The following is a 15,968-nucleotide window of genomic DNA, read 5'->3' as shown; positions in this document are numbered from 1 at the left end:
TGTGTGTGCTTGTGCATGTGTCTGTTTGTACATGTGTGTGTGTGTAATTCAAGCCTGGAGGGAGGGCAGGGCGGCACAAGCACGGTGCTTGGGGATTTGGTTATCAATTGTTGCTTGGCAACCACACACCATCTCTCTTGTCCTCTCACCCTCCCCTCCTCCCATTTCCCCCTTTCTCTCTTTGTTTCTCCCTCCCCACCTATCCATTGCTCTTACTGTACTACACTGTTGCGCTGACCCTTCAGTTTTTCCACTGTTCTCATCCTTCACACCTTGTGACATCACCTTTCCCAAATTCTCCCCCTACACCTTTTTCCACCCTCATTTCTCCTAAGAGAGGAAAAGAAGCAGATGTGCCTGATGATGGGATAGGAACGAATAGTGAGAACTGGACAGGAGAAAAGAGCACAGAGAGGGAGAAGGAGATGGAGAGATGGTGGCCTCTTCTGCAGACAATCCCATTCAGTACTTCAAGGATCTTGCAGTGCACCCTGAAAAGGAGTCACTGCTACATACCTTCTCATATAGTCTAAGAAATGATCATTGGAAAAAGACCAGAATAAAATCTTCTGGCATCAGTCAGACAGGCCGTAGAAGTCAGTTTTTCTCTATCCGTGTACTAATGTACTGTATTCCATATAATGTAGTTAGATGATTAGATTGATTAACATATATTCCGTAACAGGAATACATACAATAAATAATTTGCCTTAAAATGTATTTTTGTATGGGCTTTTTCTTACTCCATATGAGGAATTTACTGAAAATATCTGCACAGAGTACAGAATATTTATTTTGAATATTAACCTCAAAGTTAATACTGACATCCAAGAGCAACCTGGAGATTTATATAATGAGTATAAGTGAATAATGTGTTGAACCATAATTGGTTAAAGAGCAGCTGTATTGGGTTTATTTGACAGAGGATACTGCCACCTATAGGTAATCTACAAAAATTACTGGAAACATTAAAGAACAAACCAGCTTCAATACAGTCTTTGTTTTTCTCTCTCCTGTCTTTCTTTTCTTTTTTCTGCATCTATGCAGTAGCGTGCCGATATCATAACGGCTGTGTTTAATATATGTGTTCATACCCATGCACATTTAAATTTGAACATAGATGTAGTATCTGACCACCTGGGAGAACATTATGATGCATTTCATCAATTACATTCCGTCATTTAATTAAGTGAACAGCTAAATGATACACTGGATCTTGATAAATGAACTATTCAAAATGGAAATATTTACGTATGTAATGTAATTTAGTGAGAAATAACGAAGAAAGATAAAGTGAAATAAATGCAATCTTAGTTTTAATATCTGTTCAAACATGAGGAAAGCCAGTGGATGGGTGAATAGACACATTTAAAATATTTAAAAACAATTATTTTGACCTCACTAAAAAAATTATAAAAAAAAAAAAAGCAAAAGCAGGTTCATTCGGCTAAATGACATATTTATAATAATACAATTCATAATAAGTTAAACTAATAATTAAAATAATGATTAAAATAATGAAATAAAATAACTCAAAAATATATACTCCTCTGTACTGTTTCAGTATTATTATAAAAAAAATAACCTTGTATAAGAAAAACATTATATAAGGTTATTTTTCTAGCTTTCTGAATTGTATTTACTTCATTTTGTAAATGAGTAATTCTATATTTCTATTTGCAGAGTAAAACTAAATTGGAGTTTGTTTCCTAAGACCTATTTACTCATAGTCTTCTTTCAACTTTGAAATTCTTGATGGTCATGACCCAAGAACATATTTCTTTTGTACCATGACTGAGACTCATTCTTAGAATGGTTCAGGTGTTATTGAAGGGCAAGATCAGAGAGGCTAAGAACAATTACAGTAGAAAGCTGGAGTGGAAACTCCAGCAGAACAGCATGAGAGAGGTGTGGAGTGGCATGAAGACAATCACTGGATTCAGTCCATTCAACAGCAGAGGAGCTGGGAGCAGTGAGGACAGAGCCAATGAGTTGAATGTGTTTTTCAGCAGATTTGACACTGCAGTGAATGCTCTCCCCCTAGTGACTTACCTGTAGTCAGCCTGCAACCCACATTCTCTTCAAACTCCTGTGGAAGTCCTGACACCCCTTCCCCCCTTTGTCACTTTCACTCATGACCAGGTTCAGAGACAAATGAGAAGACTCCGCTCAGGCAAGTTTGCTGGTCCAGACAGGGTGTGGCCCTATGTCCTCATGGCCTGTGCCCCCAGGTTTGTGGAGTCTTTCATAAACTGTTCAGGATGAATCTAAGTCTTTGGAGGGTCCCAGTGGTGTGGACGATGTCATGTCTCATTCCTGTACCAAAGACACCATGTCCCAATGGCCCCCAAGGTTACAGGCCTGTGGCACTGACCTTCCATGTCATGAAAACCCTGGAAAGACTCATCCTTTCCCGTCCCCAACCTATTGTCAGGCCACGTCAGGATACCTTTCAGGTCTCATACCAGCCTTGCCTCAGAGCTGAGGATGCCATCATCTACCAGCTCAGTTCTGTCTATGCACATCTGGACCAGCTGGCAAGCACTATAGCCCCTTTTCCATTAGTACCTACTCAATTGACTCAGCATGGTTTTCAGGGTTTTCCATTAGGTCATAGTACCTGGTACCAGGTACTTTTTTAGTACCTGCTTGCCTGAGTTTCAAAGCAATCCGAGCAGGTACTAAAATGTGACATCGTCAGACTGCGTGCCACCAATTGGCTGGTCAGTAGCATCTCTCAATGAGTCATAAGGTCATAAGGTCAATGCTGGACAGTACCTCCCACCCACTCCATGACGTGCTGGCCAATCACAGAAGCACGTTCAGTGAGAGATGGAGAATACCCAAATCCATAACTGAACCACACAGGAAATCAGTGCTGCCTGATGTGGCTACAACTCCTCCGTCTAATGCATAATACACAGTGCAATAGTCACACCCTTTTGCACATGTAGAGTGAAAATGAGAAATAACAAATGATAAAGTTTTACAGTATACAGTTTAGAGTAAAATGTCCATCATATATTTATCTTTTTTTGTAACTTTATTATACTGTTTTATTTAATTTAATCAGTTACTGTACTGTCTTGGAGCAGCTGCAACCACATCATTTCCTAAGGGATTCATAAAGTATTCCAATTTTAGAGCTGCAGTCTATGATACCAAGTGGCTCATCCCCAGATGTTAACGTGAGTCAATTCTGCCTCACAGTGACCATGCCTTGAAATTACAGCCAAATAAAGGATAGGAGGCTCTACCAAAGCCATTCATCATCCCAGTTCCAGCTTCTGCTGTCATAGTAATAAGTTATGTAAAATATGCAATCACCAAATATTTAGCTAATGTTAAAGCTGTGTAGATGGTGATAATATTTTCAACTCCTAAGAAAAGAGAGAATTTAAATAAATAAATTTAACAAACGAAAAAATAGACACAAAACTCGTATCTGTTTGATGAGAATAAACCACAATGGGATGTTGAAAATAGGTCTACATCATAATCACAAGCACGGCAAATTGGTACAGCGATTATGTGTTCCACTCCAAACTCACTTCTACTAAACAATTTTTAAAGAATCACGGTGCCTTTTTTAAATTGTTTTTGGCACTAGGATGTCAGTTTGTGCATACTTAATGTAGGTTTTTCTTGCAAGACCAAGTTTGCAGTGTCCACATGGAGCAGACGGTCAGAAGTTGAATTCACGTGTCCGTAGGCACGTCTAATTAACAAATAATGATTAAGCTGCTCCAAACACAGAAAACGAGTTTGTTCCTTAAAATAATTAACAGAGCAAGGTCTATTATCACTTTAAAAAGTTATTTTTTAAGTAATAATAAAGAAAGCTGTTAACAAAACAAAGCTCAACTCCAAATGTGCAATATAACTCTTCTTAATATTTATTCTTTTAGACTCAGGGGAAACGCTGATTTTTTTTACAGCACGATTTGCATATCTCAACACATCCTGTGTACAACCACAAAACCATAACAGTATATGTTTTGTTTTTACACTGAGTGAAAAACAAGACAATTTTACAAGCATATTTCTTTACACTCAGCATACAGATAAATCTATACATATTCTCTCTCTTTTTAAACGTAATCTTTAGGCAAAATATACCGACAAACCATCAACAAAACATGCAACATCCAAAACATAAAGTTTTAGACAACTATTGAAGTTGAGTAGATTTTTTTTTCCCCCTTTGTGTTGTTTCAGCAGTTTACGGGACGTAGTTGCACACATAGTCATTGGTTGACAGCACAGGTTTTGATTACACAGTCAACTCCCCTTTTACAGCTATAGACATGAACTGCTGTACAATTATATGTCTTTTGTGATTTTTTTTTTCAACACTCACATGCTCAGACTTTGGACAATATAAACATTCAATCTTTGTAGAAAATAAACACTTTATGTACACATGTCAAACAACTTGAGTCACATTCACACCCCTCAGAACAACAACAAATGAATGGATTCACGATTACAGGCAACAGCTGATCTAAACAAACAGTATTTAGCTCGGGTGAAGTCTAATGAAACACAGGGGTTGAACAGTCAAGGCTGAGCATTGAGATAATATGTCTAATTTACTGTACTGTGTACACAAACTTTTTTAAGTACACTGAGAGCATGATGCAGTTTAGAGTGATATTTATCCCCCCCCCACATTGTGCATTACGTTTAGGAACCCCAGTGTGTCTGCATGTTTTTTCTTTTTCCACATAGATACAAAATGCACACCACAATATTTCCTGCCATCACATACACCATGACTCAGTTCATTTCAGTGCATAAACACAAAACACGTAATCCCGCATGTCATGATGGAACAAATGAGACAACGCAATAATAAAGTGCACAAGATCCATGTAGATGTTAACAGCCGTTAACGTCAATATATATTAAAATCAGTAAAAAAATCAGAGTATTTCATATTTTCTTTCATCGATGTACAAATTAAAGTTATTTTCTTACAGTTATTTTGAGAACATATGTTCACAGTTAAAACATTTTAATTCCAAAAACACAAATGCATTCAAACGTATATGTTGCATAGAATTACTTCAAATGAAACAATGGATCTGGAATGTAAAAAAGAAATATAACTGTTAAGAATTTAAACATAAATCACGGTTGGCACAACAAAATAATTGTCAGCATTGAAAAATTAACCTTGTTTTCTTCCTCACTATACTCTCTTTTTTGTTTGCTTGTTTGTTTTACTTTGTAATTATTATAGGCGATAAGTGACATCTTGCTCTATGTTTGTAGTCTCCAGTGATATATTATAAATAGTTGCATTGGCTTTGTGATGTGCCTAAACACACTAACAGTAGTTCTGAGGGTCAATTTTTCATTCTGTACAGGTAAAGGTGACAAAACATTGTAAGACGAATACAGATAAATACATGGGTCACCTACTCACACCTTAGTACTGAGACTAGGCCCCATGCTTTCATTTGATCCTATACATCACTATACGCCAGTGGGCCTGAGTGTTTTGGTTGCAGGCAGTGAAAGAGGCTGGTTCAATGTGTTGTAATGGGAGTCACTGACACAAAATAGTTAAGTGTTTTACAGTACAGCCAGACACACAAAAGAACCTTGACGTTTGAATGGTAAAGCATTTTTTTTTCTTCCTTTTGAAATAATTTTCAGGGAAAACTCAGACCAGAGGGACTTACTAACACAGAGACAGCAGGGCTGTCATACTGAAGTAATGACAGTTGCAGATCTACAGAGGATTTTGACACATATTGTATGAATTACATGTCTGACGATGGACTACACAGAAGGAAATATTAGCAAAATCTGAGCCACTATAACAATCTTAAAGCAAAATGTTGTACACTTGAGACGGATGTGTGAAACTCACCTTCCACAGTTGTAACATTCAACACAGCAGATGCTGTTCATTGTTAATTTAAATTTTAATTCTAATCTTTCCTAACAATATCATGCTAGTAAAATAGTAATCAGCCACTAGAGGTTGTCATTGACCTTGGATTTTATTTTTATTCTGTCACAGCCCTGTTCGATATAGTGGTGCATTAGTGTGATCAGAGAACCAAGGGAGCTACTGAACATGATTATTAACATCCTTGAGCTCACATAGGTCCACATTCACATAATAGTTATTGTGACTGCCTACACCATAGATTACTGGATTGTCAGTGCGCCACTCACAGCCTCAATCTAACAAGTCTGTGTATCTGTCCCATATTATATATATTTGTATATATAATCTAGTGACAAGAGAACAACTCTTATACTGTATATTATATTTAGATATATTCTGCATCTGATATCTGTGTATACTATATAAACGTCACACTGTACAATGTGATTCTCTGATATGCTCTTATATTTGCATGTGGGATATCTACAATCAGAAGTGCTGTACATTTAATCCTCATCCCACAGCAAAGGTCAACTGTCTGACTCAGGCCTACATAAGCTCTTTATTGTGTTTTTTTTTCCTTTTTCAATGAAACTGAAAGAATATTGTACAAAAAATGTATGCATTTCTTCATCAGTTAATATTCCAAGACCACTTAAATCCACACACATCACGATCGTAGCACAACCACGTCTCTCATATGAAGGAAATAAAATGAATTCCATGATTCTGTTTTTCATCTTTCCCTTTGTTAGATATGTTTGTTCAGTAGTGCAGAATCACATCTCGGCGTCTCATGTGGATTATGGAAATAGAACTGTGGTAAGAAAGACGTCACTGCCCTCAAAGCCATATTGCTGCTGAGTGTCTATCAGTGCCAGCTTTTTATGTTTGCATGTTAAATCCAAAACCAGCAGAGACTTGAAATGGGAAGAGGTGGAAATGTGCTGGCAGTGTTGGACTGATATAATTGCAATGTTAGTAGCACATAATAAACCTTTATTTTATGATTTATAAACCGAAGCAACGAATTAAAGGAATCTTTTTTCTTTGCTCTTATTCTCATTCTCTTATTCATTTTTTTTGTCACATCTCTGAACTATGCACTTTGCATTTAGTGTTGGCTGATCTGCTGCATCTGGATCTTTTTGGTGTGGTGTTCAGGGGTTGGTCTGAGTGGAACTGACGAACAGCTTGTGCCAGCTGACCACTCTCTTCCTCATGTCCACCTTGTCAAGCCAGATGTAGGCTTCACCTATCAAGGTTTTCTTCATGAACTTCCCTCCATTAGACACCAAGAAAAGCTGGGAATGCATGAGAAAGACAAAGAGAATTTGTCAGTAAGTTATCTATATGTGCTTTGCCAGCTCAAAAAGTGCATGTTATTCAGTATGATTATTAATAGTTGCAAGCAGATTGTTACAAGTATATCTATAAGTCTAAAATTTAATGCATTTTATAGACCTGGAAATTTTAGAGCCCATATGAGCTATTTACAGCTTTTAACCACGTTGTAAGTACCAGAGGAAACTCTGCAACTTCCCTATGTTTGGAACACTACAAACACGGCCTTATGGCCGCACCTGCAGCCACACACCTCTGCAGTTGGGCTGTGTTATATATTGAAGTGCTGATTGGGCCATACCAAGTGCAGCTCTTGCCACCCATAGATGTGCATAAGTGACTTGTTTAGCCTTCTGCTGGGTATTTTTGATTTGAAGTAATTATTAAACTAAGTGTTGCTTTGTTTGTTTGGTGTTAGATAATTTGTTAGGATTTGTGTTCCCCTTATGTATCAACTTGGCCTGATCAGCCAGTATTTAAGTCCCCTTTGGTTCTTGCAGTTAGCTCAGTTTTGTTTGCTGAGTAGTTAATCTGGAGATATGTCAAGTTGCTGTTTTTGGATTAAGTTTTTTTCTATTCATTTGACTTCTTTTAAAGGCCCTGTATTATTAGTTCATTTTGTATTTTTGTATTTTTTATTTTTTTTTTACAATTTTGGGGGGTAAACCCACTTTTTTCTAAATACTCACTGTGTCCTCGTGCTTAACCAGCCTAGTCTCTCACTCATCGCAACAAAAAAAGTTGGGAAGAGTGTAAACTAGTCATCCACAACTGGTTGTAATAATAAAATAAGATTATTTTTAAACAACACTCTCATATTATGGGATATTTGTGACTCCTTGTCAATACGCATAACAAATATTAGGGAAATCTATTTATGTTTTGTGTGTCTGAAAGAAAAAAAACCCAACAGAATATTGCCAAGTATATTGGATTTTTAAATCACCAAATATTGGTATCAGTCATAAATAGCCTTTATTGTCCAGACTCTAACACAATCATGATTTATTAAGTTTTATTGACTCATCGTATTTGACAATTAGCAGGGGTCTGAAAGTTATTTAGGTGCCTGTTGTACACTACCTGTATGGAGTGTCCAGTTGGGTTTAGGGGGAATCTGAAGGTCTCATTGAAAGAAGGCTCTCTATCATGTCGACAAATTCTCGTCTTCTTCTTAATGATCCTCTTCTGGGTGGCCACATTCACCACATACAACTTCACATACAGATCTGGATGCAAGTTGGATAAATAATAATATGAATTCATAAAAAGAGGACTATTGAGATTAAAAAATCAAAATGCATGTACATCAGTACTGATTGGTTCCACACCTGGCAGGTGGTCTGGGCTTTTGAACTTGTAAGTGATGTTTCTGCACTGAAGGATCTCCAAGACCAGTTGGTCCCCTTCTGTTTTCACCTCCTTCTTGAGAGCAACCTTGATCTCCCCCATTACTTGTGTTTTACCAGCTAACACGAAACAGAAAGAGCAAAATCAAAATCACATCAGGGAATATATCGCCAAAGTTTCACGTGTATCTCACCAGTTCTACATGTCCTGAAATAATTAAGAATTTTACAAGACAAGCTGATTTAAACTTGGTAAATTAGTTGTCAGGCACCATGGAAATGACCTCCCGACCTTCATCATTGTAACAGCTGCCAGGCTATACCCTAAAATGACCCTCTGCTCTTTGTAACAAATTGAAACTAGAGAGGGAAGGGAGGCATCGTGACACCTGAGCTACATGAAATGTAGATATAACAGCAGTTGTGGGACAGCATGGCAACCACTTCTCTCAAGCCGTGCAGTAAGTTATTATTCGGGTTAATATTGTTCATTGACAATAAGCACTTAGCTGACAATTTGACCTCGCAACTTAATAATGACATTAGCAACACCATTTAGAGGCAGTTAATTAGGTGGCTTGGTTACAAAGAAATTGAAAAAAAAATACAACAAAACCACCATTGCACAAAACACTCAACAGGGGGAGCCCTCTGACCAAGAAAGCAAACATTTGAAAACGTGACATTTCTAGAGCTTGCCTTCATTTTCTGCAGTCTCAAGTTGGTTTTTGTCTGTGCCATTAGGAATAGTCTTACCGCTGTGAGAAAAAACAAAAAAAAACAGAACAAATGAATTTATGAACACTGTTTTATACATTTAAAAGAGTATAACATGACATATACATTAACAACCGTTAATGCATAATATGCTTGCATGGAGCTACAAACAGTCTTACATCCGTGGCACTTGGAAAATGGCACTGTCCACTCCTGTGCCTGCTCCATCTTCACTATCCAGACCTCCATAAGCGTCTCCAACCAGGCTCGGGGCAGATAGTACCACTGACCCTGAAACATCACTCAGCCGGTGTCCTGGTCCTGTGGGTGGCAATACTGAGTGTGATACTGAGGAAATCAATCACTCAGTTTTTTCCTTCAAAATAAATGACTTGCATAAAAAACAAACAAACAGAGAATGTTAAACGACCCAGCTTTTACCACACATGCATGGGTGCCCAAGACATGTGCTGTATGTAACAAAACACACACCCAGCTATCACTCATTGACAGAGGCACTCTCCATCACACATAACTTTGACAACTTTGACTAAGCATCACATAACAGGGCATCACTGTAAATGTCAGCATCTCCTTGCATTTACGTAACAGTGCTGTGTAAAATCTCTGTAATACGAAGCAAATCCCTACATTAGAACTAAATGAAGGTCACTAAATTTAATGAAAAAAAAATAAGATTAATTCACTGTAGGACATGGCATGGCAGTTTGTTCATACAATTAAATATTCTTTCTTGGCTCTGGCTGGTTTCTGTTATGCTTTTGCAGTAAGAAAGAACTTGGGAAAATATGTGAAGATTACTGTTGAAACACATTCGGTGACTTTCGGTGTATTTTTGAAAGATGATGTGTGACCACAATGTGTTTGAAGCACAGTCTGTTACTGAAATGCAATAATTACTCATTCTGTTCCTAATGAAAACAAAATCATTCGATAATAAAAGCGACACAAAATAAATATATAAATAATGAAATAATATATAAAATGAATATGTGCATTTCCAGACATTCATAGTGCTACATACAGAAAATAATTACAACAGAAATATCAATATTTACACATTCATTTATTTGGAAGGCTTAGTTTTAATTATTTAATTATAATAATTATTATTAGTAGTAGTTTTTTTAGTTGTTGATTAATATGATTTATTTATATATTTATAGAGTACATTTTTCCTATGTTGCCTCACCTTCCCTTGACATTTCTGCTTCCCTCATGGTTAGCTGACCGCTTTACACTCACTGGCTGGTGAGTGCAGCGTGAACCTCCTGTTGACTTTTGAAACCTCTTGGTGTTTCTGTGTTTCCAGGTTTGACTGGGTCATTTGTGCCCCCTTTGTTTTAGGTGGGAGGAATAGGGAAGGACTGTGCAGGGCGAGAAGACTGTGTGCCATACCTGTGTCTGCCTCTGTGTGTGCTTTTCTAGGGGTTAATTCTTGTGACACACACATGCACATACACAGCAATATTGCAGCTCCACAAAATATTCTGTGGCCAGGAAATAATAGCTAGGGAATCTACAGTTGCATGCGTATAAAAACCTCCAACAATGAGTTTACTTTCCTTTGTAAAGAAGTAGACCATTAGAGTTCATTTTGAGGATATCACATTGAGGATTATACACAGGTAATGGATGTTGTTTAAGTCATGTTAACACAGTAGAACATACAACATGTAAGGGATTGCCATCCTAGCTTGGTTTCTGTACTGGGGTTGGAGATCTCCACACCGGGGTTCTGTAGAAACCATATGCTTGGGATTGGCACATGCACACTCCATGTAGAAACAGAGGGGTCTGGATTTCTAATTTAGCTAATAATACTAATACTACAAGTTAAAATAATCCATTAATTATGTTTGTAGTTTCTTAAACTATTATCCCATTTAATTAACTATTTAAGATGCCCAAAGAGAAAGCCAAAATATTAAACTGGTGAAAAATATCAGAAACAACACATAACAATTTAGTAAACTGAATGAGCCCCATCTCTAAAAATAAGATTTTAGAATTACATAGTGTATTAAATAGGATTTCACAGCAAGTTTATTTTTATTTGTGTACTTATTTGATTCTTTATCTGCCTTGCTTTTTGCTTAACAGTTATATTAATGAGATAGATCACTGTGACTTTGTGCTGGCAGAAAAGCAAGATGAGATGAGCAGAAGGCAAGGTAAACTGTTAAGGAGATGAATGCAGAGCAATTCAAGGCTTTATCAAACAATCTCTACAAAGCTTGCATGCAAGGGGAAAAGGTGCATTTCGAAGGTGGTTTATCAGGGGTAGGGGAAGGATTTACTTGGTTGCAGGCAGGATTGTTGCACGGCAGCTTCAGCAGCAGCAATTGCTATTCCAGCATCCTCAAGGTGGGCCTGAGTGACACTGCTCTTGCTTTGGCTTCGGGAAGGGCCATGGGAACGTAGTTGGCCGTCGGAGGAAGACTTGGAACTGCCTGGGCTACTGTGTGACTTTTCCAAAGGCATCATTTGCATGTCTAAAGGAATATTAAATGAATGGTTACAAGTGCCAAAGAGAAAACTGCAAAATACAGTGGCTTGCAAGAGTATTCGGTTCAAGGGGGCCGGATACTTTTGCAAGACACTGTAAATAAACCAACCCCTCTCAGGTGCAAATAATATTTCACAGTCATCTGATTGTTCCATGCAGTACTGATATGTATGTATTTACAGTGTTCAAGGTATGGTTATGAATACCTGCCAAGAAAATTAATATTATTTATTGCTTAAAACTACTTATATGGAATTAATTGATATTTAGCAATCATTAACTGTAAGAATGAGGTGATTCTTTACCTTTAGCTGGATCAGGAAAGATTCCATGGCTTCTGCTCTTGATTACAGAGTTTTTAGGTGAATCATGACTCCCATCTCCCTGCCCTGGTGCTAGACTCTGACCCATTCCATACCCCTGTCCAGAACCTGAAATGTGGCCCTGGCCCTGGCCATGTCCCTGACTTGACCCAGACCCTGACGGACCTTGGGCAGCATGGTGGGCTCTGCTGTGTTCAATGCTTTCACTCTGCTCTTTCAAAGGCAGCCAGCGAGGAGTGTTGTCCAGCTGGGTGGTATTTGACAAGTCAATCAGTACCTGAGTGACAATAAGAGAAAATAAAAGAGAGAAAGAGTGAGACAGTACAAAATAAATAGGAATTTAATATATATAGTTATAGAAGCCAAGTTTAAATTTGGTGTTTGTCTGACCAGAGAGTTAAGTTAAGAAACGCAGGTCCACCAATAAAACAATAAAAATAAACCAACATAAAATAAAATAAAATAGCAAAAACCACTTTAATGAGGTAAATTGGTAAAAAAGAAAAAGAAAAAGTGAGCTAAATTTCACATTGTCAGATGGCAGACTCGGCTTCACAAGTCACTTACTTCTCCAAGGAAGTCATTGGAGGAGGACCTGTCATAGTCCCACACTGTCACCTCCAGCGTTTTTTTCTTCAGCTTCAAAGAAAGAAAAAATAAGTAAAGAGAGGGTCACAGATTATGGTGAGGCGTTGAGGCGATCGTGCGAGGGAACAAAATGTGTGAGGTGTGAGCTTGTTTGTCTGTGCGAATGTGGGTGGATGAAGGACAAAAGAAACGAGCTCGTGTACACTGAATGAGTCGTGCCTAAATGAGTGCAGCCATGAATGCTAATGAGGGGGTAATTTAATCAGCAAGGAAATCACGAGTTGTTAAATGCATGTGTGCAAATACGTGGACGTGTATAGAAACACTCGGAAGCATGTTGGAGGACATAACATATACAGATATACTTATATAAGTATGCGCTGCAGATTTTTTTTTAAGGCTGTGGTAAGACGATGGTGGTGTCTGTCACAAACAACACAAGCAAACACAGATGGCTAAGAATAAACACAAGCAACCATATATACCTCTAGCAGTCACAGATGAGCACACATGGGCATGATTACCTAACACTCTTCTCTTACTCTTTTTGCTAAAAAGGCATGCAGTTAAAGTGTCTGTATTGACACTGTAAGAGCAAGAATGTCGGTTGTTAACTTGAGGTTTGCTAGTGCTGATAAGAGGCTGCATGGAGGATACTGAAAACAGCCCGAGGGAGAGAGCATGAGGACGGAATTCTAAGTGTCGTATAAGACGCTGAGGCTTCCACATTGCCCAAAGTGGATCACAACAAATACAGTAACTACACAAGAGTGACTGTGGGAAGATGTTTGTGTGCATGTGCGTTTTAGTGTGGGACAGGAAGAGAGGGTCTGCACAGTACCTGCTCCAGATGAATGTTCTTGTAGATGACAGTCTGATTCCATTCTGGGTTCATGGTCTTCTGGGCATACTTGGTCCTTCTCTTGTTATCAGCACTGATAATTCATGACATTCAGAATGATTGGTTGTTAATAATACATTATTAAAAATCTCTCCACTGCTTGATCCCATGGCAACATTCACAAAACTGCAATGCTCAGTAAATGGGCTGAATAGATGCTGCTTGGAAAATGGTCAATATCCTTATTTGGAGGCACCAGAAAGATTGCAAACAAACTGAAATATTTTTGTTAATTGTCTGCTCTGAGTAAGATGCTTTTAATTTTTTTTTCAAATGAGTACAGAGATAGAAGCTGAGGAGAGTTCAAAGTCAGAGGCATGGAGAGAAAATGTAATGGCAGAAGTGCTCTTAAACATTGTGAAATAGAGCAGATAATTGGACGAACAACAAAGGCCACAATAAAAGGATGGAAAACCACTTTGGATGGGTAAATTACACAAATAAAAACATAACACCAACTAAAAACAAAGATTAGCACCACACTACCTTGCATTCTGGACAACCATGACTTGGCTGAGGGAGTCCAGAAGAGGAAGAGGAGGGCATATATCACAAACAAGAAAAGCAAAAATACAAAATAACAGTCAGAGAAGCTCAAAGAGCTCAAAGAAAAGGCAGTAAAGGATAGAGAGCTGAGGCAATCAATATTCTCTTGAGGGTAAATCACTGTTTTTGTGCCTACACAGTAGATATGACTCAAGACCAAAAAGCCTCACAGTGATTACTGGCTCACAGGTGAATGAGAAATTCACTACTCTGACCTTTTGTTGAGACACTGCGGCTGTGAACTCTTTTGCTAATGTCAGACAGATGCATTTCAAATATATTCTTGCAATAAAGCAGCAGTACAAAGGTGCTCCCAACGAGCTTACATTTTTAACCTATACAGCGTGTAGGTTGAGGGAGAGAGCGCATAATCTAATAAACAGGCCTGATGGAGGCATTATCTAAGAGCAGATATTGTTACAAGGGAGATAATGGCTGCATCGATCCTCTCTCTTGCTATTCACAAGCTCTTAGGAAGACAGTGGAGTCGACACCGATAAGAAGGAGTCTCACCTAGGGACAAAACCAAAGCACTCACTTTAGCCAAAAGTAGAAAGAGTAAGAACATGAGGTTGACCATGTGGACTCTCTGTTGCCAGCTAATTTGATACATTATAATGCAGCAATTTGGAAAAAGGCCGCCTCTTACAGCTTTATGTAAAGTCTAACACAACTCACTTTATTTATTTATAGACTAAAGCAAATCGAATCAAATTACTGCAGAAATGACTGCCTCATATCATCATGTCCTATACCATTTTCTCACACAAACTTAAGACGTTAGTCAGTGGGATACAGCAAAGTCAGTACAAAGTCAGGAAAAAAAAACAGGGAGAGAGAAAACAAAACAGACACAAAGGCAGAAAAGCAGACACAGAACACATATTAGTTAGCACTAAAATGCTAAAAGCTCACCCTCTCCCAGGTAAAAGGTAGACCTTCACAAAAGGGTCAGAGTAGCCATCATTATCCCTTGGGGCCAGGTTTCTAGCTTGCAGGACGTGGACAATAAGATTTCCTAGATTTCTGTCATAGTTGATCTGGAGCTGTTTGAAACAGAGTGTAGAGGAGGCTCTATGAGAGAAACTACAGGGGTCCATCTTTATGTTGTTGGGGGTAAATAGTGATATTTTCTTAATGTTTGTTTGCATGTGTGTGTGTTTTAACCTGAATTTCTCCTGTGATGGGATGAGGCATCTTCATCATCTCTGTTTGCTAAAAAAAATAGAACAAAAACAGAGAGGTCAGGAGGTGGAGTGGTTCTAGATTGATAGTTTAATGATTTGGCAAACAAATTTGTCTGGCCCACAATAACAGACTTTAGCCATTAACCTGGGATTAAGTTGAAGTATATATTAATAGAGTACTGGTGAAAGAGGTGCCCTTGTAGAATAGATATTAACATTTTTCATTGAACGTATGCACGTTGTGGGGGACACTGACTATCTGATCGGTGTGTTAGAAAGGAAAGTCTGTCGGTGTAGTGTGACACCATTAGTTAGTTTAGTCAGACATCTCGTGTTCAAAATGAGTTCTTTATTGCAGCATCAGACTGCGAATTTGGGGTTTGATAGGTAATTATCCCCCTTGACCCTACATGCGGATGCTAGGATGGTCGAAGCAGCCAGCTGCTCTGTGCAGAGGGAGAGACGAGAAACCCAGACTCTTAAATAGAATGCCCAGATGAGAGGTTGTGTTTGGTATATGATTTAAGGAGAATGTTTCATTTGTCTGATGCAGTGCAGCTCGAGTTGCCTGGCTGAAC

At 38.2% G+C, this 15,968-nt stretch overlaps 1 protein-coding gene across 1 annotated transcript in view; it reads right to left on the bottom strand.

Annotated features, from left to right (window-relative positions):
* Positions 1-3,894: 3,894 nt before the first annotated feature.
* pclob (piccolo presynaptic cytomatrix protein b) overlaps positions 3,895-15,968 on the bottom strand; it is a 59,700-nt gene continuing 47,626 nt past the window's right edge. Inside the window, exons 27-38 of the mRNA XM_080863276.1 lie at positions 15,371-15,418; positions 15,119-15,249; positions 14,144-14,170; positions 13,598-13,691; positions 12,736-12,807; positions 12,151-12,445; positions 11,637-11,831; positions 9,495-9,636; positions 9,298-9,356; positions 8,581-8,718; positions 8,333-8,478; positions 3,895-7,209 (exon numbers count right to left, since the gene is read on the bottom strand). Of these exons, the coding sequence (XP_080719402.1) occupies positions 7,066-7,209; positions 8,333-8,478; positions 8,581-8,718; positions 9,298-9,356; positions 9,495-9,636; positions 11,637-11,831; positions 12,151-12,445; positions 12,736-12,807; positions 13,598-13,691; positions 14,144-14,170; positions 15,119-15,249; positions 15,371-15,418 (1,491 nt within the window). The 3' untranslated portion in view covers positions 3,895-7,065. The remainder of the gene's footprint in view (positions 7,210-8,332; positions 8,479-8,580; positions 8,719-9,297; positions 9,357-9,494; positions 9,637-11,636; positions 11,832-12,150; positions 12,446-12,735; positions 12,808-13,597; positions 13,692-14,143; positions 14,171-15,118; positions 15,250-15,370; positions 15,419-15,968) is intronic.

This window comes from Rhamphochromis sp. 'chilingali', assembly GCF_963969265.1.
Source record: "Rhamphochromis sp. 'chilingali' genome assembly, chromosome: 2".
In the NCBI taxonomy this organism is placed as follows: domain Eukaryota; kingdom Metazoa; phylum Chordata; class Actinopteri; order Cichliformes; family Cichlidae; genus Rhamphochromis; species Rhamphochromis sp. 'chilingali'.
The sequence above is the reverse complement of the archived record's forward strand: the minus strand, read 5'-3'. Positions and strand labels throughout refer to the sequence as shown.